We start from the raw sequence: 27,402 nt of genomic DNA on the forward strand, positions 1-27,402 counted from the left end.
TTTACTTTGTAACTAATAAAATGAAAATGTAATTATGCCTCTGAAATCACTTTGAAAGGGTCAGAAGACAGTATAGGAGCAGGAACATCTTCCCCGGTATAATCTCTGCCATTATTTGCAGAAGCTGCAGTGATTTCAAGAGGAAGGCCCCACAGAGATCAGTTCATTGTGTTGTTTCAAGTGTGTCTGCTTGACACCATGTTGGTGGTGGCTCTGATAGTTGGAACCAACATGAGAAGGGTTGTGCTGGGAGCAGAATTTATTTCTTTCTTAATTTCTTCCTTCCTTCCTTCCTTCCTTCCTTCCTTCCTTCCTTCCTTCCTTCCTTCTTTTCTCTCTTTTCTTTATTGTGATAAAAGTATTCATCTTGTCTGGAAAGGCTATTATGTAAATGTTTAAATTTCTTAAATCCCATCAAAATTTATACTTATAATGTACATGTTTCATATTTTTACTCTTGTTGAAAATGGAGTTTTCTCCTTACATAATATATCCTGGTTATGCCTTCTCCTCCCTCTACTCCAGCTAGTCCTCCCCCATGCCACCCCTCCAATCCAGATCTACTCCTTTCCTGTCTCTCATAAAATCATACAATAAAACAAAAACTGACACATTGGAATTGGACAGAACAAACACGATTTTGAAGAGTGTGACAATGTCTAGGTACAGATAAGGAGCATTAGGTGTGAGGATAAGGCAACAGCTTTATTGTACAAGATATGATCTCTGAAAACTGAAGATTTTGCTCTGCATAGCAGTGAGGAAGTCTTTCGCTGAGGTTGATTCTTTTCCACTGATGCAGAAGCCAGCCACACAGGCTTGAGGGAAGATGACTGCTTTATCTTAGGTGCTGTGATGGTAGAAAAACTATCATGATTTTCCTGTTGACAGACCCATCAGATGAATAGCAACCAAACTGGCAGACCTGGACTTGCTCCCTGCAAACATGGCTTGACTCAGACCTGGACTTGCTCCCTGCCAACTTGGTTTGATTCAGAATTTGGGTATCTTACTTTACATATGTATGTTGTGTTTTTTGTGTGTATCTGTCTTGGCAATACCCATTCCTTTCCCAGCCTCTGTTTCCAGTTTGACCACACCCTTTCTCTCTACCTCTTATGACATTTGGTCAGAGTATTTCTGTTGGCTTTGAATCTATCCCACTTTCTGCTCTTGCTCACTGTCCTGATTCTCCAAGGTTTTCTAACAACCAAGTGTTCTGTGCTTCTTTCCTTAAGACAGTGTTTTCTGGCTTGCTCCTATGGAGAGATAATGCAAGCCTGGGCTGTGGATTCACATGAGTTTTGGTTCCAGAACTATATTTGATGCCAGTTCCTACACATTAAATTTAAATGATATAATCATGTATTTGGACCATCAAATGTTAAGCAATATTAGTTTTATTACCATTTCTTGAACTCTTGATCAGTTTTTGGACTTAATGCAAAGAATAAAGGCAAACCCTGTGCTTTACGTATTTCACTCCATATATCTCTCCAGTGACACTCTAAAAGTTTTAAATATTAATAGCATAACTTTCAGGAGTTGTGTTAGTGCCTGGGCGAGATTATAAATATACAACACAATTAAGGAGGTGTCTGACTCCCCAAGCCCTTCACAAGGGAGGATCATGTTAGAATTGAAAACTGGCCAAATGGTACATTTTTTTCTCTTCCAGAAGATTCTGGATAGCATATCTCTGACCATATAATTTAAAATCATCTTTAAAGCATTAAGTCGATATGATTGGTAGCAGTGATGATAATGTGCCATGGAACACCAATTGAACATATTTTTGGGTTTTACATCAAGACAGAATTTTACTATATGGCCCCAGATGGCTTCCACTCACCGCATAGCCTCAAGCTTATAGTCACCCTTCTGCTCCAGTCTCTCAAATGTTAGGATTGCTGGCATGTGCCACCAAGGCCAGCTTGACAATAAATTATTAATCAAATAATAATTTTCTTAAGATACAGCAATGGAAATAGAATCATCTTACTTGAGGGACCTGAGAAATGTCTGTGGTCAAAAGTGCTTGCTGCTATTCCAGAGGACACAATTTTGGTTCCAGAGACCTACATCAGCTAGGTCATTAGCTGCCTAAAATTCCAGCTCCTGGAGGTCTGACACAGTCTTCCTGTGCCTCCACTGACTCACATACATACGACACATGCACTCTCTCACACACAGAAATAGAAAGAAATCTTTGCAAAATCCTACTTGATTGATAAATGTAACATAAAATTTATTTAATTAAGATTTATTTGGCTTAATATACTTTGTGGGCAAATCCCTGCTTAGGATGAGAAACTTAGGTGAAAATACTTAAGACTACAAGCCCGCTTCAGTAATCAGTCAGGACACCAGAGTGAAAGGCCAGCTTTTGCCTCTTCCTCCGTGACATAAAGCTGAGTCCACAAGGATGTGACTACCCTTTGAAGTAGATGACTATGGCAGAGCACCAGAGTTCTATAGTATAAGGATAGGTCGGGAAGAAATTTTATAAAATGGAGAAGCCAAAAATAAAAGAATGGGCTTGAGAATTGGCTCAGCAGTAAAGAGTACCTGGTGCTCTTATGGAAGACCCCATTCAATTCCCAGCACCCCTATGTGTCTCAGTCTCACAGCTATCTGTAACTCTAGCCCCAGCAGGAACTGGTACCCTCTTCTGACTCTGAGGGTACCAGGCACAAATGTGATACATGGACACACATGTAGGCAAAACAATCATAAAATAAACAAAAGAAAGAAAGAAAAAAAGGAAAAATAATAATAGATGAAAGATCCCTCTTCCAAATAGAAACTCCTGACCTTCTGCTATCACTCCATCCCTCACTCCTCAAAATGTTGTGTCTTGCGCTCTCGTACTCCAGGAAGGGACCCCTGGCTAAAATTTTACAAGGAAACACAAAAGACCCAGAATAGCTAAAAACAACCCTAAACAATAAAGACAGGGTTGGCAATATCATCCCAGTTTCAAGTCATATTACAGAGTTCCACTGATAAAAACAGCATGGTACTGACATAAAAGCACATAAATTACCTCAATTAAATATAATTGAGAGCTTAGTTCACATGCCAACAGCACTCAAAATTGGAGAAAAAGGCCAACAATACACATTGGAGAGCCAGCTGTGCTGATGGAACTGGATAGCTACATGCAGAAGGATGAATCTGGAGCCTTATCTCTGACCTTGCACAAAACTTAAATCCAAATCGATCAAGGACTTCAATGTAAGCCTTAACAGTACCCTGAATCTGATGGAGAAAAAGTATATGCTTCAAATTATAGTTGCAGGAAAGGATTTTTTTTAACAAAATCATTTTAGTCAGGCATTCAAACAAAAAAATTGACAAATGGAACTCATGAAACTAAGAAGTAATTTTGTATAGCAAAATATACCTGTATTTGAATGAAGAGGTAGTCTAAGAATGTGGGCGAATCATGTACTAGCTATACCTGTAACACAGGGTTGGTATCTGTCATACTAAAACAATTGAATACCAAGAAAAAAATTAAAAATTGGAACTGAACAGAGTTCTCATAAAAGAACTACAAGTGGCTGAGAACCATTAAACATATATTTAGTATCCTTAGTCATTAGGGAAATGCAAATTAAAATTACTTTGAGATTTCATCTTATTCCAGTCAGAATGACTAAGATTAAAAAGACAAAAAAAATGGTAGTACTGATGTTGGGAAAGAGGAACACTTATTCATTGTTGATGGGAGTGAAAACTGGTTTAGCTACTATGGAAATCAGTTTGGAGATATTTAAAAATATCTAGAATCATATCTGCCATATGATCCAGCTATACCACTCCTGGATATATTACCTAAGCACCCAATGTCCTACTTGGGAATTCTTGCTAATCCATATGCATTTGTACTCTGTTCACCATGTCCAGGAAATATAAATAGACTAGGTGCCCATCAACTGATGAATAATGCAAATATGGTATTCATACACAATGAAATATAATTCAGTGCCTCAGAAAAACAAAATTATGAAAATTTAAGGTAATGGAAGTACCTAGAAACAATCAATCCTGGTACAGAAGCACAAATGTTGCATGCCTTCTCCTTTATGTGGATGCTAGCTCTGAAACTGGGTTGTTGTATTTAAATTTAAGTACCCATGGAGATCAGTAAAATAGTAGGGGAATTGACTGGGGCATCTCAAGGGAGAGGGAATGAAGCAAAAGTGAAGGAGGAATGGGGAATAATAGAACAGGAATGTTTGAGTCAGATGGAAGAAAGAATGGCAGCATAGAGAACAGAATGTTAACTCTATATGCCTTTGAGAAAGTCACATGGAAAACTAGTTCTGTAGACTCTTCCTAAAATACATACATACGCATATATATGTACATAAATATACACACATAAAAAGAGTTTACATGAACTTATCCAATAACAGGGTAAACAATGTTCCTTCTACACACCATAGATCATCAACTAGAAAGCCCAGTTACAGAAGTGGGTTACTCATTTTGGTGTTGTTGATCAGTGGGGCCCCAAATAACATGAAATACTAAAGGCTATTTCCATTGTTCTTGGTTACTATCCAAAACATTGTGGTGAGAACCTACTGCTGAAGACAGAACATCCTTGAGTCATGGAACATGGAGAAATCATGTTGGTATTAACCTGGAAGCTTTGTGTCTATGGTGTAGCTTTCATGGTTCCAGAAGATGACATGTACAATAACAGAAGAGAAAAATAATCATCAGTCTTATCCATGTATAAATCCTGTGAGCTACAATAACAACTAAACTGTCAGAATAAGCCAATTAATGCAACAGTGGCACAAACATTACTGGAGTAACCAACTACTTTCTGATTGGATTTAAGTCCTGCTTTATAAGATGAAACCTATATCAGACACCATTATAAGGCCAAGAACCTGTGGTTAGATAAATCACAGGCCCTAGGGGAGAACCTACTCTCGTTATTCTGCTAAATAGACATGATACTAAACTGACTTCTAATGATTTATTTTTATATCCATATTTATTAGTGCATCTTTCAACCCTCAACAGAGAATCTTTTTTTGTTCAGTAGATGAAAATGTTCATAAAATAAACAGAATTGAAGCAAAATGACAAAATAAACATGATCAAATTGACTTCATACCAGGGATCTAGGAAGCAAGGAATCAATAGATTTCAATATATGTATGTATATATATTGAAAGGGTCTTTGACTAAGTCTCATAATCCTTCATGATAATAACTTCAAATTAAGTATAGAATGAATACACTTGAACATAGCAAAGACTATAGATGGCAAACCTATAGTCAATATTATATTAAGTGAGAGAAAACAAATTATTTTCACAAATCAACAATGAGGTAAAGGTGTTCAATTTGCATACTTCTATTAAAAACAGTGCATGAAGCTATAGCTAAACCAACAAAACAAAAGAAGGGATTCATAGGAACCAAAATAGGAAAGGAAGAAATCAAAATATCCTTACATTCAGACAGAATAATTCTATTCACAAAAAATCCTAAAAGTGGTACCAGAAAACTTAGGAGTGCTGAACACATTTATCAATGAAGAGAATACAAAATAGCCATGCAATAGTATCACCATACAATTCGATATATACAATACAAAGTACAACAATCAATACTTTTACAAACTAGCAGTAATTGACATTGTGACAAAAAAGTCAGGAAAACAATCACCCCAATAGCCTCAAAATATAAAACAAAGCTAAGCTCAACCAAAGAAGTGAAAGACTTTTTCAATGAAGATTTTGCACTGAAAAACATAATTGAAGAAGACACTGAAGTATGGAATGACCTCCCATGCTAATAACACTCTAAAAGTGTCAATGTTACCCAAAGTGATCTACAGATTCAATGAAATTTTCATCAAAATTTCAATGACATTATTTATAGAAATGGAAAATTTCTAAAATTTATATGGAAATACAAAATATTCACAAAAGCTAATGCAATTCTGAGGGAAAATAGCAATGCTGGAGTTATCACCACACCCAATTTCAAGTTATTCTACAGAGCTATACTAACAAAAGCACCACAGCACTGGCACCAGAATAGACATACAATTAAATGGGACATATGATGTCATTGTAGTCAGTTGATTTTGACAAAGAAGACAAAAACTAGCACTGAAGAAAAAAAAAGGCCTCTCCAAAGAAGGTTGTTGAGAAAACTCGGTATACACATGTAGAAGAATAAAGTTAGATGTACATCCTCTACCTTGTGCAAACATCAATTCAAACTGTATGGAAGACCTTCATATAAGATATGAAACTTAGACTTGCAGAGGAAAATGCAGGGACAAGTTTAGAATATACGTATATACAAGTACTCTTTGAAAATAATTGCAAGAATTGACAATTAGGTTGAATGAAATTTAAAAAGCTCGCCGGGCGGTGGTGGCTCACGCATTTAATCCCAGCACTCAGGAGGCAGAGGCAGGCGGATCTCTGTGAGTTCGAGGCCAGGCTGGACCGACAGCCTCCAAAACAATACAGAGAAACCCTGTCTCATAAAAAACAAACAAAAAAATAAATAAATAAAAAGCTTATGCACAGCAGAAGAGACCATTGATGAAGTTAAGAAACAACCTACAGAATGGACGAAAAAACTTTGCTAGATAAATGTGTAAAAATCATTAGCTTCTAAATATGTGGAGAGCTCAAAATACTAAACAAGGAACCAAACAATCCAACCAATAAAGACACTTATGAAATGAATAGATAATTCTCAAAAGACAAGTCAAATGACTCAAAACCACATAAAATAAATCATCATTAGAGAAATGCAATCAGGGAAACACATATTAAGACTAAATTGAGATTCTGTATCTCATCAGTCACAACAGCTATCATTAAAACAAAACAAAAATAAGTAACAGTAAATTATGTGGAATGTGATGGTAAAGTTTTCTTTATACATTGCTGGTACTAATGCAAAAACCATCTAGGTAGTTTAGTGTGGAAAGAAGCATGGAAGCCACTCAGCAAAATAATAAAAAGTGCCATACGATCTGATATAATATATCATTCCTGGATATATATGGCTTTAATACACCTCATGAATACTTATATAACGACATTGATTGCAGCAATATTCACAGTAGTCATATTATACAGTCAGCCTGGGTGTCTTTAAACAGGTGATTGGCTAAAAAATGGATAACAGATTATGCACACATGGAGTTTTTTTCAGCCATAAAGAATAATGAAATTATGTTGTTTGAAGGAAGTTGGATGCAGAGATCAAATTAAGTAAAATGAGACAAAACTAGAAAGGTAAATATTACAACATTTCCCTCATTTGTGGATCCTAGATTTTATATAGGTACCTAATTCATGTGTGTTTTTCTTTTTTAAAACAGTTTCCACAGGGATAAGCACCTTATTGTATAGTTGTAACTTTCTTTTTGAAGCTCCTGAGTATGGACAATGAATACATGCTGATAAAAGAATCTCATTCCAAATAAAACAAAAGCAGAAATGTGTAAACTTGATAAAATCCAGAGACAAGAGAATGAAGGCCACAAAGTATCTTAGCAGTAACAGGCCAGCCCTACTGCTGGAGGCAGAGTTTCTCCTAGTGGCAATGAAGCTGAAAGTCCCACAAATTCTGTTGCCATGGAGTCTGGCAAAGTCCAGGGTTATTTTCTAAATAGGTAAGAAGCCTGGCATCTGACTTAGGAGGAGGAATTATTTGCGTCTCCCAACTCATTTCCCAGATGCAGTATCTGAGGGCTGTAGTGTGAAGGGACTTACTGTGTGGATCAAGACTATTCTGGAGGTCCAGGAACCCCAGAATAGCCCCATCTTCTGGAATCCTTCACCATTTTCACTGCACAGTTTCAAGTGAGATGCCACTCTGTAAGAGAGACTTTGCTCACTTGTCTTGGTGGAGTTACTTTGACACAAACAGTAACTACATGGTGACAGTGCTACATGGTATACAGCAGTGTTGTTTGTGCAGTGGAGAAGATACTATCTCCATGAGATTAGGGAGCTTGTTCACTGTGGCTGGGGGTGTGTCCAGCCACATTTGGTTTTGCTTGATTGACAGGGCTAAGGGCACCATGACTGAGGTCACTGGGTTGTGGAGTTCCTCTTGTCCTTTTTTGAAGCATAGAACTTTGTGGCTATAGTAATATCTCTGCCTCTGAGATACTCCATGAAGGTCTTGAACAAACCTCTTGAATATATTTTTATTCCACTTCTAAGATGTTCTGTCTAAGAAATTTTAAATAACTCTACTTGGTGCTGCGTGTATCCCTTTAGCTTGGTTTTATTCTTTATTTTTGTAAGTATCCCAGTTGAGAACAATTTAATAACATTCTGTTGTGATGTGTTTTTCACAATACCCAGTGAGACCACGACTGAAAGAGAGATTAGGAATGTTCAGACATCCTCCTGCCTCCGGCATGCATAACAGAACACACAAAGAGTAACTTTGCTTGACTTAGACAGCATGGGCAGCATGGTTGAGTGGATTACCATTGATTTTAAGTTTTTCTGTTACTTTTGTTGCTCTGATTTTTCTACTGCTAGTTTTTATTGTTGGTGTGTATGGTTCTAAGACTATAACTCAGGGCTTCATACATTTGAGTATTCTTCATTGAGGTAACTCCCCACCACTGCCATGGCAAGACCAACTCAATGCTGAGACAGACCTTTAAGCTTAATCACCAAGGAAAAGAAAGACTCCAGCCATTGGTCTAACATGAGTGCTAGCAGCAGGGCTTGGGGGATCTGAAGTCATGCCTCTAGACAGGCAGACAGACAGAAAGGATACACACACACACACACACACACACACACACACACACACACACACTAACAGCAGAGGGAAATACACATTCTTTTTCTGATACCACACCTTGCTTTAACATACACTACTGACAAGACTGAGTGTGAAGTCAGGGCATAGGGTAGGGCTGTGATTCTGGCTGCACCTGTCCCTGTGAAGCATCTGGACCTAGACCACTGTCTAACCAGAAAGCAAATGTTTCACACCCAGTCTCATGACTGGAACAGTCAGTATCAGGAACCTTCTTAAGTAACAAAGCTAATCTCAGTCATGTTCATGGAAATCCTCATTATTGGGTAGCAGCCAACATTCTCATTTTATGAGTAAGTACAAAAAGTGGCCCTGATAACTCTTCTGTCTGTACCACACTGACTCATATTGCTAGTGTTCTCTCTGTGAGAACTGCAGAGAGAGAGAGAGAGAGAGAGAGAGAGAGAGAGAGAGAGAGAGGGTCTTTCTAACAATGGAACTGTACTCACAATGCCCAGAGTCATCCATCGCAACAATAAAGTGGCAAAGATTAATAATTCTGTGGTTCTGGAAATATTCCAAGGCAAAGTACCAGGAGAAGCCACTTCCCAAAAAACAGTAGAGATACCCACAGTAACAGACACACAAAAATTAACACAGGAGTGTGAGATATGGAAAAATAAACTTTGACATTTCTCAAAGTTCATAGGTTTGTAAAAATAGATCCCACAGTGTCGAAGTTTATGAAATTCTCAAAAAGGAATTAAGTGATGATTTAAAAAAACTCAGTGAAATGCAAGGGACTAGAAGTAAGCAATTAAATAAAACAAGGGAGTAAACAAACTATATGCATTAAATATTCAGTATGAGGATAGAGTTTTGGGGGAAGAATCAATCAGAAATATAGGAAATGAAAACACCGAATCAAAAAAAAAATCAGTTGAACTGGGTGTAGTGGTTAATGCCTGTGCTCCCTGCACTTGGGTTCCTGAAGCAGGAAGATTGCAAGTATGAAATCAAGTGAGACCCCATCCTAATACAAAACAAAACACAACAAAAAGAAAATCAATTAAATGCCTGAATAACAGACTATATGTTAGCATAACAAATGTTAGGATGTGAAAATAGGCTTCTTAAACAATGATATTCAGACAGAAATACAGAGAACAAATAGGAATGAATGTAGAAATCACTCCACATCTTTGAGATGCTATTTAAAGACCTGTATTATCAGCAGAAATAAAATCTGAGAGCACATAAAGACTATTGAATGAAAAAATAAAAGATAGCAGAAAATGCCCCAAATAGAGAAGGAAAGAAATGGGTTTACATGTGTAGAAGGAATTTAGAGCCTCAAATTGACATGGCCAGAAATGAATCCCAGAATGAAATATAATAAAAAGCCAAAAGAACATAATAAAGAAAGAATTTAAAACTCTACGAGGGATAAGTGCCAACGCAAATTTAAAAGTGAACCCATTTACCTACCAGACATTGCTCAGTAGAAAATATAAAGGCAAGCAGGGCATGAGATGACATGTTGAGTACTCGAGAAAATAACTATCAGCCAACATTGCTATGGCCAGTGAAGTTATCCTTTTGAAGTAAAGAAGTAAAGACATTCCAAGAAAAGCATGCACTAGGGGAATTTATAACTACTGGAGAAGCCATTAAGGGAGCCATAAATCAACAAACAGAAGAAGTATAACAGCTGTTATAAAAGCAAGGGAAAGGAAAAACACTATTAGGAAGGATATTGCACAAATGAAATACAGAAAATATTCAAATGCTATCAATACAGTTAGCCATCAAACTACGAAGATGAATGTGAGGAGATGGAAAGAAAAAGAAAAGAATATTCAAAACAATTAGAAAAAACTCAACAAAACAACAAGAAAAAAATCATATTGTTCCATGATTTTCCCCAATATAATCTCCCGAGTAAAAGATACAGACTAGCTGAATGTGTTAAAAAGGATGCACAAATGGTGTTGGGAGCACCTCAGATACCTTGATCTTTTGGAGCCAAACCTGTACTTTCTAATGTGTAAAGATTACATAAGGCGAGCCCAGCTTTGGGAGAGCTTGGATCTCCAGCGGGGACACTCCCCATCCCCTGCCCAACACCTATCCCCTAGATCTTCTGGGGCCGCTCCTGGCATCCAGAAGACCTGCCTACATAGGAAAGACATCAGCCCTTCCAGGCCCCAAACTCCGGCGAGCCCAGCTTCAGGAAAGACATCAGCCCTTCCAGGCCAGCAATTCCACTCTTAGGCATATATCCAAATGAGGCAAATTCATACAACAATCATAGCAGCATTATTTGTAATAGCCAGAACCTGGAAGCAACCTACATGCCCCTCAACTGAACAGTGGATAGAGAAAATGTGGTACATTTACACAATGGAGTATTACTCAGCAGAAAAAAAAAACAATGGAATCTTGAAATTCTCAGGTAAATAGATAGCACTGGAAGAAACCATCCTGAGTGAGGTAACCCAGTCGCAAAAAGACAAACATGGTGTGTACTCACTCATATATGGATTTTAGACATGGATCAGGATAGTGCCAGTCTGCACTTCCACTGATAGAGAGTCTGGGAAACAGACCTAAAAGATATGCATAGTACCCAAGAGAAGAGGAAGGAGGCAAGATCCTCTGAAGAGATGGGACGACGGCGGGGGGGGGGGTGGGAGTTGGGAAGAAGAGAGGGGGAGAGGAGGAAGAGAGAGTAGGTCATGGGGGAACAGGAAGGTTGGTGGGGGGGGGGTAGAATAGGGGGAAGAGGAAATCATAGGTTAGAAGACAGATCAGGCACCAGGGTGACCTCTAGTGATCTAAAGGGATGACACCAATTGGCAAGCTAAGCAATAGTGGAGAGACCACCTCGAATGCCCATTCCTGACAATGAACTTCTGCTTGTCTCAAGCCAACAAAAATAATTCTTGTTTTAGACTGCTTGAACAGAATGCTATGTCTTATAATGTAATGAGGTAATGGCATTCCATCACCTTTGCCAAATAGAATAACATAACCAGGGGTTATGGCATCTATCAACTTTGCAGCACTGCTGATGCTACTTTAATGAATGCCACTTGCAAATGAATAAACGACTACTGTGAATAGTTTCTGATTATTCATGCAGTAGAATTACTTTTGTTTTCCTTAAATTCAAAAGGTAGAATCAGTAGCCTCCAATGTGAGCATAATTAAGATTAAATGATGTTTCAAACATGAGTCTCTCTCTAAGAACACTCAGTCCTTCCTCTCACAAAAGAAGAGGAGAATACAAGTTGATAACTATTGAAGTGTCACCATAGGGTCAACCTGCCTTGTTAATACTGAAAGACATTTACCTGCTTGCATAAAGAGTGTACCTTTAATTTTGTGAATATTCTTCCAACATTCTAATTAGGTCATGGTAAACTTCCCAGGGAGCATCCTCTCCAAGGTAAAAATCTAAGTGATTGTAGTGTGGAATCTCCTTGTAGTAGATAAGGTTGGTGACTTTAGGGAGCAGATTTTCAGTGTCCTTGGCATCTGCCACAACATCCTGTCCTCCACTCCACATTGCTGTTGGGACTTGCATCTTAGTGATGTTGTACACAGGAGGTGTAAGCTAAATGAAGTGAGAAAGAGAGAGAACTACATTAAAGAAATGAATAAAATCATTAAATATTGAGCTAACATTTCAATCCTAATCTGTTTAACTTAATGATATATAAACATGAAAATACTCTGCTAATCAGTTTTCCACTGCCATGAAAAAATATATTAGAATAACAACTAAAAATAAGAAAGGTATGCTCTAGAATTTCAGAGATTGTAGTACATGATTGCCTGTCTTGTTTGCTTACAGGCCTGTTATGAGTACAGAAGCATACAGGTGAAGAAAGTCCCACCATCATAGACAAAAATCAAAGAAAGCATGTTCATACAATAATATGTTGGGAAAACAAAGAACAACCTTCACACTTCTGACTTGCACTTTGGGGTAGATAAGGAAAGGTACTTGAGGGAGAGCATTTCTCTAAAAAGAAAGAGCTTCTCTTTCCCATAGAGACTAGCCCGATAGTATGTCCTTTTCAATAATTGCCAGACAAGATAAACATCTGTCTCATAAGCAGAAATCTGGGCTCAGTGGCTTTTTTGACACTTGTGCATCAGTAGGTTTTTCAGGGAACATTTATACCAACATATGAAAGCAAACACTTGAAATATGTTTCAAGGGATTTATTGGTACATAGAAACAGTGTGGTATAGGGCTAAATACCCAGCAAGCTTTCCCTTATACATTACTCTTTTTAATGATCTAGGTCACCCATTGGTCTAAATGACCAAGTACCTCAGTTGGTCCTTCTGTGGCCAGAAGACCCACTACAGGAACTCAGTAGCATCTGTATACAAGTCTAAAACTAGGCCAGAAGATTTTCTGGCTCCTTGCTCTTTAGCTGTGGAGAAAATATGTCTTTTCCTTTGGTTGTAAAATGGCTAGAGCTGTGTGAAGTAAAGTCACCATGTGAGTGGAAAAAGCCAATGAATGGAAATAGGAGTCTCTGAGCAAAAGTGAGAGTAGGCTGGGAAGACAGGTAGGAGAAGACCTGATGATGCTTCAGGGAGCCAGTCTCATTTCTTTTCTTCTTTCTTTTTAACCTAAAAGGGACTTAGGTTCTGGTACCTGCAAATGAGTAATTCACTACTTTAAATAGTTTCTGATTATCCACACGGTAGAATGAAATTTGTTCTACTTAAATTCAAAAGTTGAATCACTAACCTCTAAAGTGAACATAACTACAGATAAATGATGTTCCAAGCATGAGTATCTAAGTCTACAAAAATCTCTCCCCCCTGTCTCTCCATCCTTTCATTTACAGGAATATACCCTAAGACCACTTGGTTTCACATCAAGAAGACAGACATCTTCAAGCCAGGAAAAGAATCCTCATGACAATCTATCCCTGATGGCAACTTTACTATGGATGTAATACTCCCAGAACTGAGGCAACAGGGACAAAGGTGAAGACCACAAGGACCCATGAAAGCTTTTTTAAAAATTATACCTACAGAATTCTGCTTGGGGAGGACCATGGCAAGATGAATGTGCATCTCAAGTTCTCTTCCAAATGTGGTACTCAAACAGAGCTCACTGCTGTAGTCAGGTTGAGGATTACTTTCAGTTGATGGGCTGGTGTCTGGGAGTCTGAACTCTTAAATATTAAAAGTATATCACCCCTTTCACCTAGTAGTGTTGGGGAGTGTTTCTTAGAATGTGGTAAAAGAAAATTAGTAGTTATGAGAAAGCAACATAAAAGACAGAGAAGGAAGTGAGTGTAGATTGTCAGTGTCTAATGTGCAAGGGGAAGGGTGTTCCAGAAAGCCTGTTACAGTATCCCAAATGTATAGTCAAACTAGGAAGAGTGGGAACGGATTTTCCTGACTTTGGTTTCCTTAGGAGCAGGGTACAAAGTACAAATATTTAACTGCAAAGATAGAACACAATGAATATTGAGAAAATACAAACAACAGCAACAACAACAAAAAAACAACAAGGAAATGTGAAGGCATCAACAGACACAGGGAAGCATTCAGAAACAAAGTCAAACCCACAGTTCCTTCATCCGGATGCCTTTACTCCAGAGAAATGATTACTCTGCTAAGAAAGCAGACATTGAGAAGACAGAAAATCAGAAATGAATATTAACATTCAGCTTTAAATGGGATCTAGTAACTTTTGCCAGGACTTTTTAGTTTATTTTTAGCCTGACAGTTGAGATTTACATGTATTCATTTAGAAATTATACTTCCTTAGCAAAGAAGGATCACTAGTGATTTATGTCAATAATTACACCCATATAATTTATGGTGCCATTCAATATAATTGTGACTAAATGCTACTGCCTCTTAAATATGCACACTTCATTTTGTTTTAGAGACAGGTTTTCTCTGTGAAACAGTCTAGGCTATCCTAAAACTCACTCTGTAGACCAGGCTGGCCTCAGGCATAGTTCATCTTCGGTTTGAGTTTCCGCCAAAAGTTTCAAGCAAAGTATCCACATCCTAACCTCTGTCACCATAGGCATATGATTTTTATCCCATTTGTAAATGTAATAGCTTTGACCCCACTTTCATCCAAGTCTCCTATCTCATAAAGTGCGAACAGCATCTAAAATGCTCTTCCTGAAGAACCACAAACTCTTGCTGGAAGTAGAAAGGTAGTCATCAAAAGAGAAACATGGCAGCTTGACAGGATATGTTTGGTACTTGTCCCTGCACCCAAGTCCAAGCACATTCAAGTATAGCGATTTGGGAAGACAACCAGATTTTTCAAAACATTGAAAATATAAGTTTTCTCTATACTATTTATTCTTTGCAGTTTTTAAAAACTTATTGACAATGTTCTGTGCTTTTATGTTTTCTCTCAGTCTGCCATCAGGAAGTCAAACAATGATTGGTTATCCCAACATAGTTGGAAAAAGTTCCAGTGACCAACAGCATATACTGTTTTTAGTGTAGAATATTAATTTTCATAGATGATGTAAAGAGATACCTTAGAATTCCATTATACATTAGATAGTATCAGTTCTCTCTAAAGATGACAACTTCTGATTGGTGTACCTTAAATGACTCATAGATTGGGAGTTTTTCAAGCAATAAAAGACATCCTTAAGGACTATTAAAGCAATGCTAGTCTTATTAGGTGAAGACATACTTTAGAAATGGGGTCATGTTTTCTAATTATATCTTTAAAACAGTGTCAGTGAAATATTGAGAGTTCCTGTTTGCTTGTTTTTCCAGTGATGGAATGAGTAGTGGAAAAAAGGAGAAATAAATTTAGATACAGAAATCCTTGGGTCATATTCTAGTTATTTTGCCATTAACTTCCTTGAGCTTCTAGGAAAATGAGGGCATTTTTAGCCCAAGTGACCACTGTGAGGACTAGAAACAACAGCTCAGCCCACAGTAAACCCCAGGAAGCATCATGTGTTAACAGCAATAAGCAATGCCCCTTGTAGCAAGTGTGGAGTAGTTAGTACTTAAATACTTGAGTAGAGGCCGTTCTCACTGGCTCATTGCAGCATGGCACTGGCCATGATTAGCATCAGTGTTATCTACCTGATTGAAATGCATCATGTTCTGGTTAGCAGTGCCCCAGTCAAAAGCTTGGAGTTGACCAGAATTGACAGTCTAAGATTAAAAAAAAGGTAAAAAACACATTAAAATAACACAAGTAAACAATGTACATGTAAAATTAATGAACAAGAAATACACAAAGAAGATTGGTAATATGCCTACTCATTAGAACACTGATCAATAATGAAAACAGATACTCCTTTATAGAACTGATATATCCTTTGTAACCCACACCGTATCTTTTGAATGAAAACATGCAGATAACAATGCTTTCAAATGTTACACTATGCAATGGATTTCAGGAATTTATATCTCCATGTTTATAGAAGCTTTGATCACACATTTCTAACACTAAAAATGACTATGGCTGTTATTAAACAACTAGGTTCTTTGCTATCCCCCAGCAAGTGCTCTTATGCTATTATAAATTCATTCCCTATTATTAAACACTTTTGTCATCTTTTGGAAAAATTTCAGCAAATGTGGACTGCTTGTTGCTTCAGTGCAGGACCAAGCCATGTGTCATACTATGCTATAAAAATTATGGACTGAGTGCTGGAAATAGTAGTGATGACTAGTGTTACACATCGGTATTTAGGCTTCAAATATATGAGTAGAAGTATTCAGACACTTACAGTTTGCTTGACTCTGTTATTTGCCACCTGCCACCCTTGCTGAACTAAGGAGGCAGATACTCCAGATTTATATCAAGTACTAAATTATCCTGAAATAGTGAGAATTTCTCTTCCCTTAGCTTATAACTTATATTTTTATCCACTCATAGTTTTAATCCATTTAAATTGTTTACTTCCATAACATTACATGATACTGCATATCATATATTATAGACATTGTATTATTTATAATTATATATTTAAATATATGATGATCTATCATATATAATGTTATGAAATACATAAAATATTATAGAAGTCAAAATATGTGTGTGATACATTCAAATTCCACACAGTTTAAGCAGTGAGAGTCCCCAGAGCATATTATTTAGAATCTGGAGTCTAGTATCTAATAAGCTTGTTTTATATGCAGGCTTGAGTGATGACTCAATCTGCTATGCAGGGCAAGATATTTGTGAGGTGTGAATGATGACAGTATTCTTCCAACTGGACTGTGAGATTTAGTAGGAAGATCTGTATAAAGCATTTAGCTCCTGGCAATGTGCAACAGAGGGCCTTCCACCAGTGTCACTACAAATCAAGTATGTTTTGTTTGAAACTATTGAGTCCAGCTGTGCTCTTGATTTCAGAGTTGTAACATGCATTCTTCCTGCCAGCCTGGTCCCAAATGAACATGCAGGATGCAATATTAATTATGAAGCTGTTGGTCATTTGTTATGGTTTCTTAATGGCTAGTTCTGACTTAATTATTAGCCCATAATTACTAATATATATACATATACATATGTATATATATATGTACTTATCTTTCTGAGGACTCCAGACTTCTTGCACCCTTTCCTCCTGGGATCTCATGATGACTCTCCGCTCGACTACATTTCCCAGAATCCTCCTCGATTCCTAGTCTCACCTATCTTGCTTCCCTATTGGCCAACAGTGTTTTAATCATGAATCAATAAGAGAGACATATTTACAGAATGAAATCTCCCATCATCTCCTCTTTTCTGTCTAAATAAAAAGAAAGGTTTTAACTTTAACAAAGTAAAATATATATCAAGGCAGTTATTAAGGAAGAACTACAAATACAATATTTAGTTCATTACACTTAGCAAGATTTAAAGAAAATATCATCTATCCTATCTTTGTGAGTTTAAAACCTTACATGTAACTTACCTTTTATCATAACTAAGGAAAACTATAATTATAACTATCTATCTTCAACTCCATCAAAGACCACAGAAGGATAAAATATCAACACTAGTATTGACAGAGACATCTCACTACCTGGACAGTCACCTGAAGTTCATCTGTAATGTTGGGGCATTCATCTTCAGCCCATAGGCTACAGTGTGTCTGGCAGACTTCTCAGCAAAGCAGGAAATTTTAAACTGTCCATTTGCATTGGCAGTTTGTCAGTAATTTTTCTATATTCTGCATAATGTCTGGCAGACTCTTCCATGAAGCATGAACATTGTAGGATTGTCCATTTGTAAGTTTAACAGTCACTTTCCTGTGGGTTTTGCAAGTCCAGTTTATACAGCAACAGTCAAACAGTCTAGGCATGAGCAGTTTTTTGCCCAAATGGCTAATCTTGCCATGTTGAAAGCAAACTCCATAATGAGTTTCTTCGATGCCCATCTTCCTGTCAGACGTAATTGGTGTGCCAGGAGTAGTTGTGTCTCACTATCATGAAAACCCCTAAATCATTTAAATGCCATTTTCTTAAAGTCTTTGAAAGGTTTGAAGAATATTTATTTATCTCAAAAATATCTTTGTATATCTAAAAATACCTAACTAACCTAACTGTAAGTTCTGACTATTATAGGTGACTATATACAATCTGTATTTAATTATGCATTGCATTTTAAAAGATCAGTATAAACACAATACTTAAGCAAGAGGAGAAATACACATATTGCAAAATTGACCTTAAATTTGTATCAATAAATGAAAATCCATATCATTACAAAGTATTCATTTCTATACCATAATCTCCCTTCTACCTTTAAAAAGAGATTGGTTTAGATCATTAACTATTTATAATAAACCCATTTAAATGAAAACAAGAATTTATAAACAATATTTGGGAATTTGGGCGTGGTTTATTCCAAACTGCTTCCTGCTCGTTGGAGGCATTGTGCATACTATGGGGATCATGACAAAACACAGAAATCTGCCTACAGCAATTAAAGAATACAAAGACAACACAATAGCATACAATATCCAGACCCTCTTTGTTCTTTTCATCTTTATGTGGCTTTTTTATTACTCTATTTCTTTGACTTTTGTTTATTTATTTCTCCTCTGTTACAGGGTTTCTCTGTGGAAATCTGTCTGATTCTGCTATTTAGTGCTGGGATTAAAGGCTTGTGCCACCACACCCAGTCATTATCCTGTTTCTTTTCTCTCCCAAGCCTACACATATTTTTAAACTCACTATAAACCTCTTAGAGGTTTTACTTTGTCTGAATCTGACTTTACTGTGAATATTTATGTTTTTCAGGTCATGTAATCAGTTATCTGTTAAACAGCATTGCTAAAATCAAAGCCATGCTGTTTTAACTGGTGTCTTTCCAAGATGGCGGGCATAAGTTTACCACCAGTACTGGCTATGTAAGTCTCTGCTTGTCTCTAGCATGCTGGTACCAAGAAGCTGTGCTTCCCTGTGTTTTGTGTTTTCAAAAATCCCTTTTTAAGATTTTGTTAAGTGATATTTATGCCCCAAGTCCAGATGCCATATGTAACTTGCATTCTTCCTGCCAGCTTGGTCCCAGAGCCTCGTAAGTCCCAAATGTCACACAGAGACTCTACTAGTTACAATGCTGTTGGCCAATGTCCAGGGCTTCTCATTGGCTAGTTCTGTCTTAAGTCTGACTACTAATATATATTTCTATAAGGACTTATCTTTCCAAGGACGCCATCCTGACATGTCCTCTCTTTCTGAGATCACATGGCAACTCTCTCCTCTTGATTACATTTCCCAGACTCGTCCTTGATTTATAGTCCCACCTATCTTGTTTCTCTATTGGTCAACTCTGCTTTATTCATCAACCAATAAGAGAGACATATTTACAGAATGACGTCTCTCATCACAGAGTTTTAAGAATTATTTTTTTATTTTGGAATATTTTCATGGATTTTATAAATTGAGCATGCCTAGTCTGAAAATCCCCAATCTATCCTGATTCAGATTGTAAAGCTTTTTGAGTGTTAAGTGCCGGATTAGAGAAATACAAGCAGTACTATAGTTAGATAAGCAGCAGCATCTTTGCCTTAGTTGTCTGTCTATATTATGAACAAATGTTGCATCCCTAATCGTTCCCTCATTTCTGCTAAAAGATAGAGTTTAACTGTAGATGTATAAGGCATCATCTGTAACATTTATAGAATGGGAATTTGAGTATCTTCACTGAAAAAATTTCATGTGAATCAGTGAGATGAAAGAAGTAATACATGAAGAGCAAGAAGGACACACAGTAAGTGCTCAAGAACTATAAATGTGAATTTATATTTTCTGGGAGACCAGGAGCTTTATAGGTTCCACCCTTGTTTTCATCAGTAGTGAGTCCCATGCTTGAGCAGCCTTTATTCATAGAAACACGAAGTCTACCTACCCAGAAGGAAAACTTCCAACCTTTCCAGAAACCTTCAGTGTTTTTCTTACTATCTGTAACAGATTCTCATTTTTGTCTTTAAAGTAAGTTAAGAGATAAGAGAATACATGCTAAAATGCAAATTACTCTCTCCCACTAACTCAATTGCTCTCATACACAGGTAGATGGGATTAAATCTTCTTTTGTTCAATTCTTTTAAAAGGATGGGGCTGCAGTGACTGATGAGCAATACAGGCAAAATTACACAAAGTACTAATGAGCATACACTCATATCTTGGCTCAGAAACTTGTACAACTTAATTGAACTTGATTTATCTCTGAGCTTACTGGATGTTGGGCAATCTTATTAAACAAAATTGTAACTGTGGGCAAACCCATAGACTCTTTGTCTATTTTAATTCCTCCCTAACATTCTCTTTGTTCAGAATAAAACATCCTTTCTGCACCCTGAAATGTCCCAAGGGCTAACTGGATGATGAACAGGTATTTCTGGAATAGGTTGTATCATTTTACATACAGTTGCACTAAAGTTAATGATTTCCCTGAAGAAGAAATACAAGCCTTCCCCAGACAAGCCAAGGGAGGGATCTAAGCATGAGAACTCATTCAGAATATGTAGAGAGCAGGCTCCCAACCCAGGCACAGAAGACCAGGAGAATAGATAGATGGTAACAAATGTAATCAAAAAGGGAAATTGGTGCTCATTCTAGAAACACCACAATGATAGGCAGGTACTTGCAGGTCCCGCACAGAGCCATTCTGGGAGTACCCCTCAAGGATTTTGCAGAAGTTTGGGTATGTCAGTCAGTAAGAGAGAACATATACCTGGGCCCAGTGCAGCATGTTCTGAACAGATGTTCCTGCTTGACTGTGTGCCATATAAACATCCAAACGACTCTGTAAAGAGATCATTTCTCATCTGGAGGCTATTCATAACATATCACAGACATTTGAGACACTTCAACTCTCTCTATATAAAACAATTATTATCTTTAGGGACAATACATTTTATGTCTTTGTGCTCATATTAACCAAAGTAGCCCACCTTTCTCCCACAGCTTTGGTCTCTGTCCTGCCAATGGTTCCCTTCAGCCCACAGAGGACACTGGACTGGTTGAATGCAGAAGGCTACGTAGCCTTTCTTTCAGAACTCATCTCACACATTCAAGGGGCTAAAAACTTTAGTGACTCTCTCTTCTGCTTTGTATATAAAAATGACATTAAGATAAACTTTGAGGGGCTAGAGAGATATCTCAGTGGTTAGGGGCAACGACTGGTTTTGCAGAGGACCTGGGTTCAATTCCCAGCACACACATGGCAGCTCACAACTGTTTGTAATGCCAGTTCCAGAGGATCTGATGCCTTCTTTTGTCTTTTGCAAACGCAGCATGCACGTGGTATACAAATATCCACATAAAATGAAAATAAATAAATCCAAAAAAATAAATTTAAGAAAAGGCTTAGCTCAAAAACCATTGGAAATAGATCTATGTGTTTCCACAAAATCAGCAGTGGACCTCTGGCTGTGCCTCACTAAAATATCTGTTCTTCCAGATGTTATCCCATAATCCAGTCCTTAGTTGCCAGTCTAAAACAGATTTGTCCAAAGAGAGCCTCTATTGTCAGGGGTATTGCTTTATTATCTCTCAAACAGTTGGGGAAATTTGCTAAGCTCTGCTTATGTGAAATATTTTCATCTACATGACATTTTTGCGTCTCCATGATGAACCAGCCCAGTTTCCCTGGATAACTAGTTTAGGATACAGATAAGCAGTGTGGTCTAGGCTTTATGTTTTGCATAAAACAAACCTCTTATGTAAGCCTTCAGTCTGGCCATCAGCCCTGTAATTTCCAAAACCCAGGACACCGAGGCAGAAGTAACATGAATTTAAGGCTCATCTTGGCTATATAATGAGTTCAAGCCCAGCCTGGGTGACTTAGTGAGAACCTGCTATTTAAAAAACACAGGGGGCCAGGCTCTTGGCAGAAGACTGTGAGATAGATGAGATGATCTTCAATTGTGTGCCACCTCTGTTTCAAACATTGTCCATATCAAACTAGAAAGTGAAGAGTAACTCCCGATCTATCCCCCCTTGCCCTTGAAGTTAGTGAGTTGCAATTTGAAAGGAAAGGAACCCAGTTATGTTAGACTAAGGAAAAGAACCCCAGTAACCACACCTCTCCACACCCTTGAATGCTGAGTTTGTAGCTGTCACTGAAAAGTCAAATCCCTCTTTTTTAACTAAGGTGACTCACAAGATAATTATTTTCAGATGGAAAAGTAAAAACAAACACAAAACACAGAGTCTAGAACGACTCTCTGAGATTTCACTTTAGTGGGTCTGAAATAGCCATAATTTTAATGGAAATAAAGAGATAGTTTAATTGTAGAATTTTAGCCAAAGAAAGAACTAGAAGCACTGTCAGAAAAGCCATTTTCTTATTCTTTTTTAGATAAAGGATAGCTTTCAACCCCTTTTGGAGCCAAGAAGATATTAATTACACCCCAAAAGGCAAAAAGGAAGCCATCTACTGCAGTTTCCATAAAATCCTAAGTCACTTCTCATTCCTTATGTAAGAAAATCATTGGATTCTAGGAGGTGATTACTTATACCTACCATGTTTAAGTTTTGGCGATCAAATCCACTTAAAGAAAATATGAAGTTGCTGCATATACGACGAAATATCTTCCGGTTGCAGACTTTGGTGGCAACGAAGTGTTCAAGCAATGCGTGAGAGGAGAACATTTTGTCACCAAACAATACCTGCAAGATGGGTGGTTAAACATCATTAAATGTCATATATATGGGTGTCAACAGTGAAGAATGCTTGTTCATCCAGGCAAGGACAGGGCAAATGACAGTACTGATCCTAGGTGAAACCATGAGGCTGGTGAAATTTTGTCTCTGTACTACGCCTAACTCCACCAATGCTTTTCATGATAACCTTCACTGGGATATTTTGGGTATGTTCCCTTAGAGAATGACCTACACAGCAATTAGCAAAACTTTGAAAAGATCATGTCTATATGTTCTGGATTCTCTTTCTTACAACTTAAGAAGAATTTAGTTCCTATTTGTCTAAGTTTTTATAACTGAACAATGGGAAAATTGGCATCTCCTAAGCAGAGTCACCATGAAGGCTTTAGGTCACATTTGAAGAGTGTCTAATGAAGTTCTTAGAACTAACATTTTCTGAACAATAACTATCATCCTAAGTGGTGACTAAAATAGCCATTGAACCTTTCCTTTCAATCCCTTTAATGCATTCCCAGAAACAAAAGCTGTACCCTGCTTATGAGATTGTAGGCAAGGTTGTATGTATGTTGAGTTCCCCTTTTGAATTCTAGAAATCTATCACATCACTGTACACGAAAATATTGAATCCCTGTGTGTATTATTCATATCTAGCTTTTATTTTCTAACAGTGAATTTCACATTATTAGGATGTTACAGGGAAGGGGAAAGGATCATTTTTAGTTCTTAAAAGTTTTAGAAACAACCAACTGCTGTTAAAAATGGCACAAATTTCTTCAGAAATCCTTTATTTACTGATGTTTGCAGCAAACAATGACAAAACAAAAATAATGGGCACTTATTTTTATTGCAGCAATGCCCTATAAGTTCATATACTTTTTTTTAGCAAACTGGAACCAGTAAATTCCTACATGATTTAACTTCAATTCTGAATTTGAAAATTCTCTGTATTACAGTATTGAAAGGAATACCTACTTAATAAAACATTTAATAGTCTATGAAACTTTGATAGAATATTTAAGACACCATGACTTAATTAATAGAGCTTTTATGTCAAAGAGAAAGAAGAAAGAGAGGAGAAGAAAAAAGAGACAGAAGGTGATGAAAGGGAAGGGAAGAATGACATTCAATTAAACTAGTTCAAGTTTCTCAGTTCTCTAAGTCAGAAGGCCATTGTAAAAATTACCTTATTCATTCTTTCCTGTTCTTTATTTATGCAATCCTAGCAATTACTCAGTTACAAAACTGTAATCCTGTGGAACTGACCCCATCATGATTTAAAAATTGTGGCAACATGTATTCGTAGTGTGAATTTATGTTTAAAAAGAATATTGACACCTATTTGGTGTTTTAAATGTGCAAACCTACATTTTCACAAAATAAGTAGCTAAAAATAAATATCTAATCTGAGTAACTGAATGATTTCATTTTCTGTTTATCAATATCTTTTCCATCCATATATGAGAAAATGTACATGACATGAAACAGCCAGTAAATTCAAGTAGTCAGTTTCAAAAATATATCTAGGACTATGTCATATTATTACATGGGCCTTTGTTCTCTGTTGCATTAGTGAGGTTCCCTAAATACAGGAAGGGATAACAAGGTAATCTTGTATTTTATTTCACCTCCATGGCCCTTACTATGCACTTACTTAAGGATAAATAATTACCCCTTTAACCTGACCTACAACAGAGTACAGCATAGTATTGCAGGAAGTCCAGCTCCTAGTTACAGCTGGACACACTACTGTGCAGATGTAATTCCAACTTGATCCTGGAGAGGGCATATTTGTCACATGGTAATTGGCACACAGGGTCCTCTAAGAATCTTAACACTTGTGAGAATTGAGCCATTTTTGTGTTTTGGGACAAAGGCACCATGCCATTTTGTGGCTGTGGGCACAACATATATTATGCTTATGCATATCATCTCAATGACTAATGCAGCTTGACAAATCCTACTCACTGTATAAATGGGAACACATTGCTTGCCAAGCAGAACATTGGTCAGAATACTTCTGCAAGGAATGGTCTATTCAGGTGGATATCCCTATGTATGTATCCATGAGTATTCAGACCTGATTTTTTTCTGGCTGAAATTGAAGACATTATGAAACAAGATTTGGTAATGTATGTCCATGATCCCTGCACCTGGGAGGCAGTGGTGGGAAGACTACCACAGTCAGGAGCCTGTTTTGTACAACAAGTTCCAAGCTTGACAGGCCCAAACATAGCACCATTACCATTTAAACAGTAGAGAAACCTATGTATTAGCAAAACCATCATCTTCTTTTAGCCCAATGAGAATAAGATTGAGGTTCTGGCTTTAGTACCCATTAGCTGGATTATTTGAGAAAGTTTTTCTGTCTCAAGCTTTTGTTTTAAGAAACAAGGAGAACTTTAGCCAATGAGCTGAACAGAGAAAAGAAAAAGGGAAAGCAGGTTCATTGTAAACTACAGAATCAAAATAAAGTAGGGAGACAAAAATACAAAGAAATAAATGCCTAGAGGTTGAATGGGATGTGGAAGGGAGCAGCAGTAAATAAATGCCAAGTGTTGTACATTTAAACATTAAATAATCTTGATTGATATGCTAATGACCTTAAACAGTATTTATTGAGAGTGTTATTGGCCAAAGATGATGCTTACACACATTAACTTGTTGAATATCCCAGCATGGTAAATTCTAGCCACTCTACAAATGTAAAAAGCATAGTTTTGGATGATTGAATAGCTTACCCACAGCCACAAATGTGGATGTGCATAATTTTGTGTGGCTCAAATACAAATACCTGTCCTTAAGTGGACTGAGCTAAATTTAACAGGAACAATGTCACAATCTATTGTAGAATAATTTTTTTGTAAACCGTGGAAAGATATGTCATTTCGATTGGCTTAATACAAAGCTGAACAGCCAATAGATAAACAGGATTTCCATAGAGGACACTAGGCAGGAGAAGGTCAGAGACACCAGGGAGCAGAGCAAGCAGCATGTGTATTGCCAAGTAAAGGTAACTACGTCATGTAAAAGAACACAGATTAAAAGTTGTGGGTTACTAGTTTATTTGAGCAAAGCAACTCCCAGGAGAGTCGTGCAACTAAAGAGCTTAGGGTAAAACTAAAGCAGGGAACTTATAGAGCCTGTAGGCATGCGGGAATGATGTGTGCACCACAGACTGGGCTTGTGCCCAAGTATGGTCAGAAGCTGAGCCCTGTAAGCTAGCAGGGACTTAGGCTGCTAGCACTTCAGGGGTGGGGGAACTGCCATAGCCATCAAGAACATAGAACTGGGCATTTGGCATATTTTCTTTGTTGGAGATTCTCTGAGAGTGCAGAGTTTGGAGAAAGGAATGAGAATTTCTGGACCAAGTACAAGTGAGATAAAGGTTCCAGTCGAACAGTCACCAGTCAGCGCAGTAGGACACAGAAACTCACTGTTCTATCGTCACAGCAACCGCAACCTTTCATCAACATCTCTTCTCTTCTAAATCTTTTTCATCAATTACTACTCTTTCCACCCAACTTCCAGGACACAGTTGTCATCCCAGCCTGACATATTCCAGATGTAGAGTGTTCTGTTAAATGAGTCAAGCACCCTTTATGAATCTTTGTATGGCATAAATCTTTATACAAATAAAGTGGGAAAATTTGCTTAGGAGCACACACACACAAAAAAGATGTGAGTTACTTTATGTTATGAGAGCTAGTTAGAAATAAGCCTAAACTATCAGTCAAGCTTCTATAATTAATAATATTTGCTCATGAAATTATTTAGTAATTAGTTACTGGGACAGAAAAAGGCTCACTACAAATAGTGACAAACATGGGGCACATTTTTCCACATAAAATCTAACAAAGCTCAAAAGAAAAAAACATTTCCAAACAGATAAAAATGGAGCCAACTGTGGTTTCCTAGTCCCCCAGTCATGCTGCCATTGCCTACAGATATCATGCCATGAGATAAGCTTATGAAGATGGAAAAGGTTACAGATATGCTGTGAAACAAGTTCAGTTAAAAAAAGCAAACCTCTAAACAAATTACATTGTGGGGGAAATACACAGGGAGTCTGGATCCTGGATGTTATTGTGTTGTGTTTGACATTGTTTTTGACTGCTAATAAGCAAACTGCAGCTTCTGGGAAATACGGGATTGTGAAAAGGACTAATGCAATAAACCAGCCTAGAAACTTTAAGAATGCCTTAGCTTTAAAATGGAACTAAAAATTAGTTTTCCTTGGTAAAGAGATTATGATTTTGTTTACATTGGAAACAAAAGGCAGTGGATTCATTCAAGGTTAATAGAGATAAGATTTGATTAGGGAAGACCCCCCCTGAAAATTCTGGTTACAGACATAAAGAAATAAACCTAAAATGACTAAAGACAGAAGATGTGTATTTTACCTGATCAAACATGAAACAAAAAAATCGTCTTTGGCTGACTTGTGTGCAATGGACAGTTCATACTTGTGTTAATTCT

General features: G+C 37.3%; 1 protein-coding gene across 1 annotated transcript in view; it reads right to left on the minus strand.

Moving 5' to 3' along the window:
* Positions 1-686: 686 nt before the first annotated feature.
* Positions 687-27,402, minus strand: part of Lipk (lipase family member K) — a 52,089-nt gene continuing 25,373 nt past the window's right edge. The window contains exons 7-11 of the mRNA XM_040745353.1: positions 22,786-22,932; positions 20,993-21,064; positions 15,901-15,972; positions 12,165-12,406; positions 687-850 (exon numbers count right to left, since the gene is read on the minus strand). Of these exons, the coding sequence (XP_040601287.1) occupies positions 12,167-12,406; positions 15,901-15,972; positions 20,993-21,064; positions 22,786-22,932 (531 nt within the window). The 3' untranslated portion in view covers positions 687-850; positions 12,165-12,166. The remainder of the gene's footprint in view (positions 851-12,164; positions 12,407-15,900; positions 15,973-20,992; positions 21,065-22,785; positions 22,933-27,402) is intronic.

The sequence above is a fragment of the Mesocricetus auratus genome, unplaced genomic scaffold (genome assembly GCF_017639785.1).
Source record: "Mesocricetus auratus isolate SY011 unplaced genomic scaffold, BCM_Maur_2.0 Super-Scaffold_4256, whole genome shotgun sequence".
In the NCBI taxonomy this organism is placed as follows: Eukaryota; Metazoa; Chordata; class Mammalia; order Rodentia; family Cricetidae; genus Mesocricetus; species Mesocricetus auratus.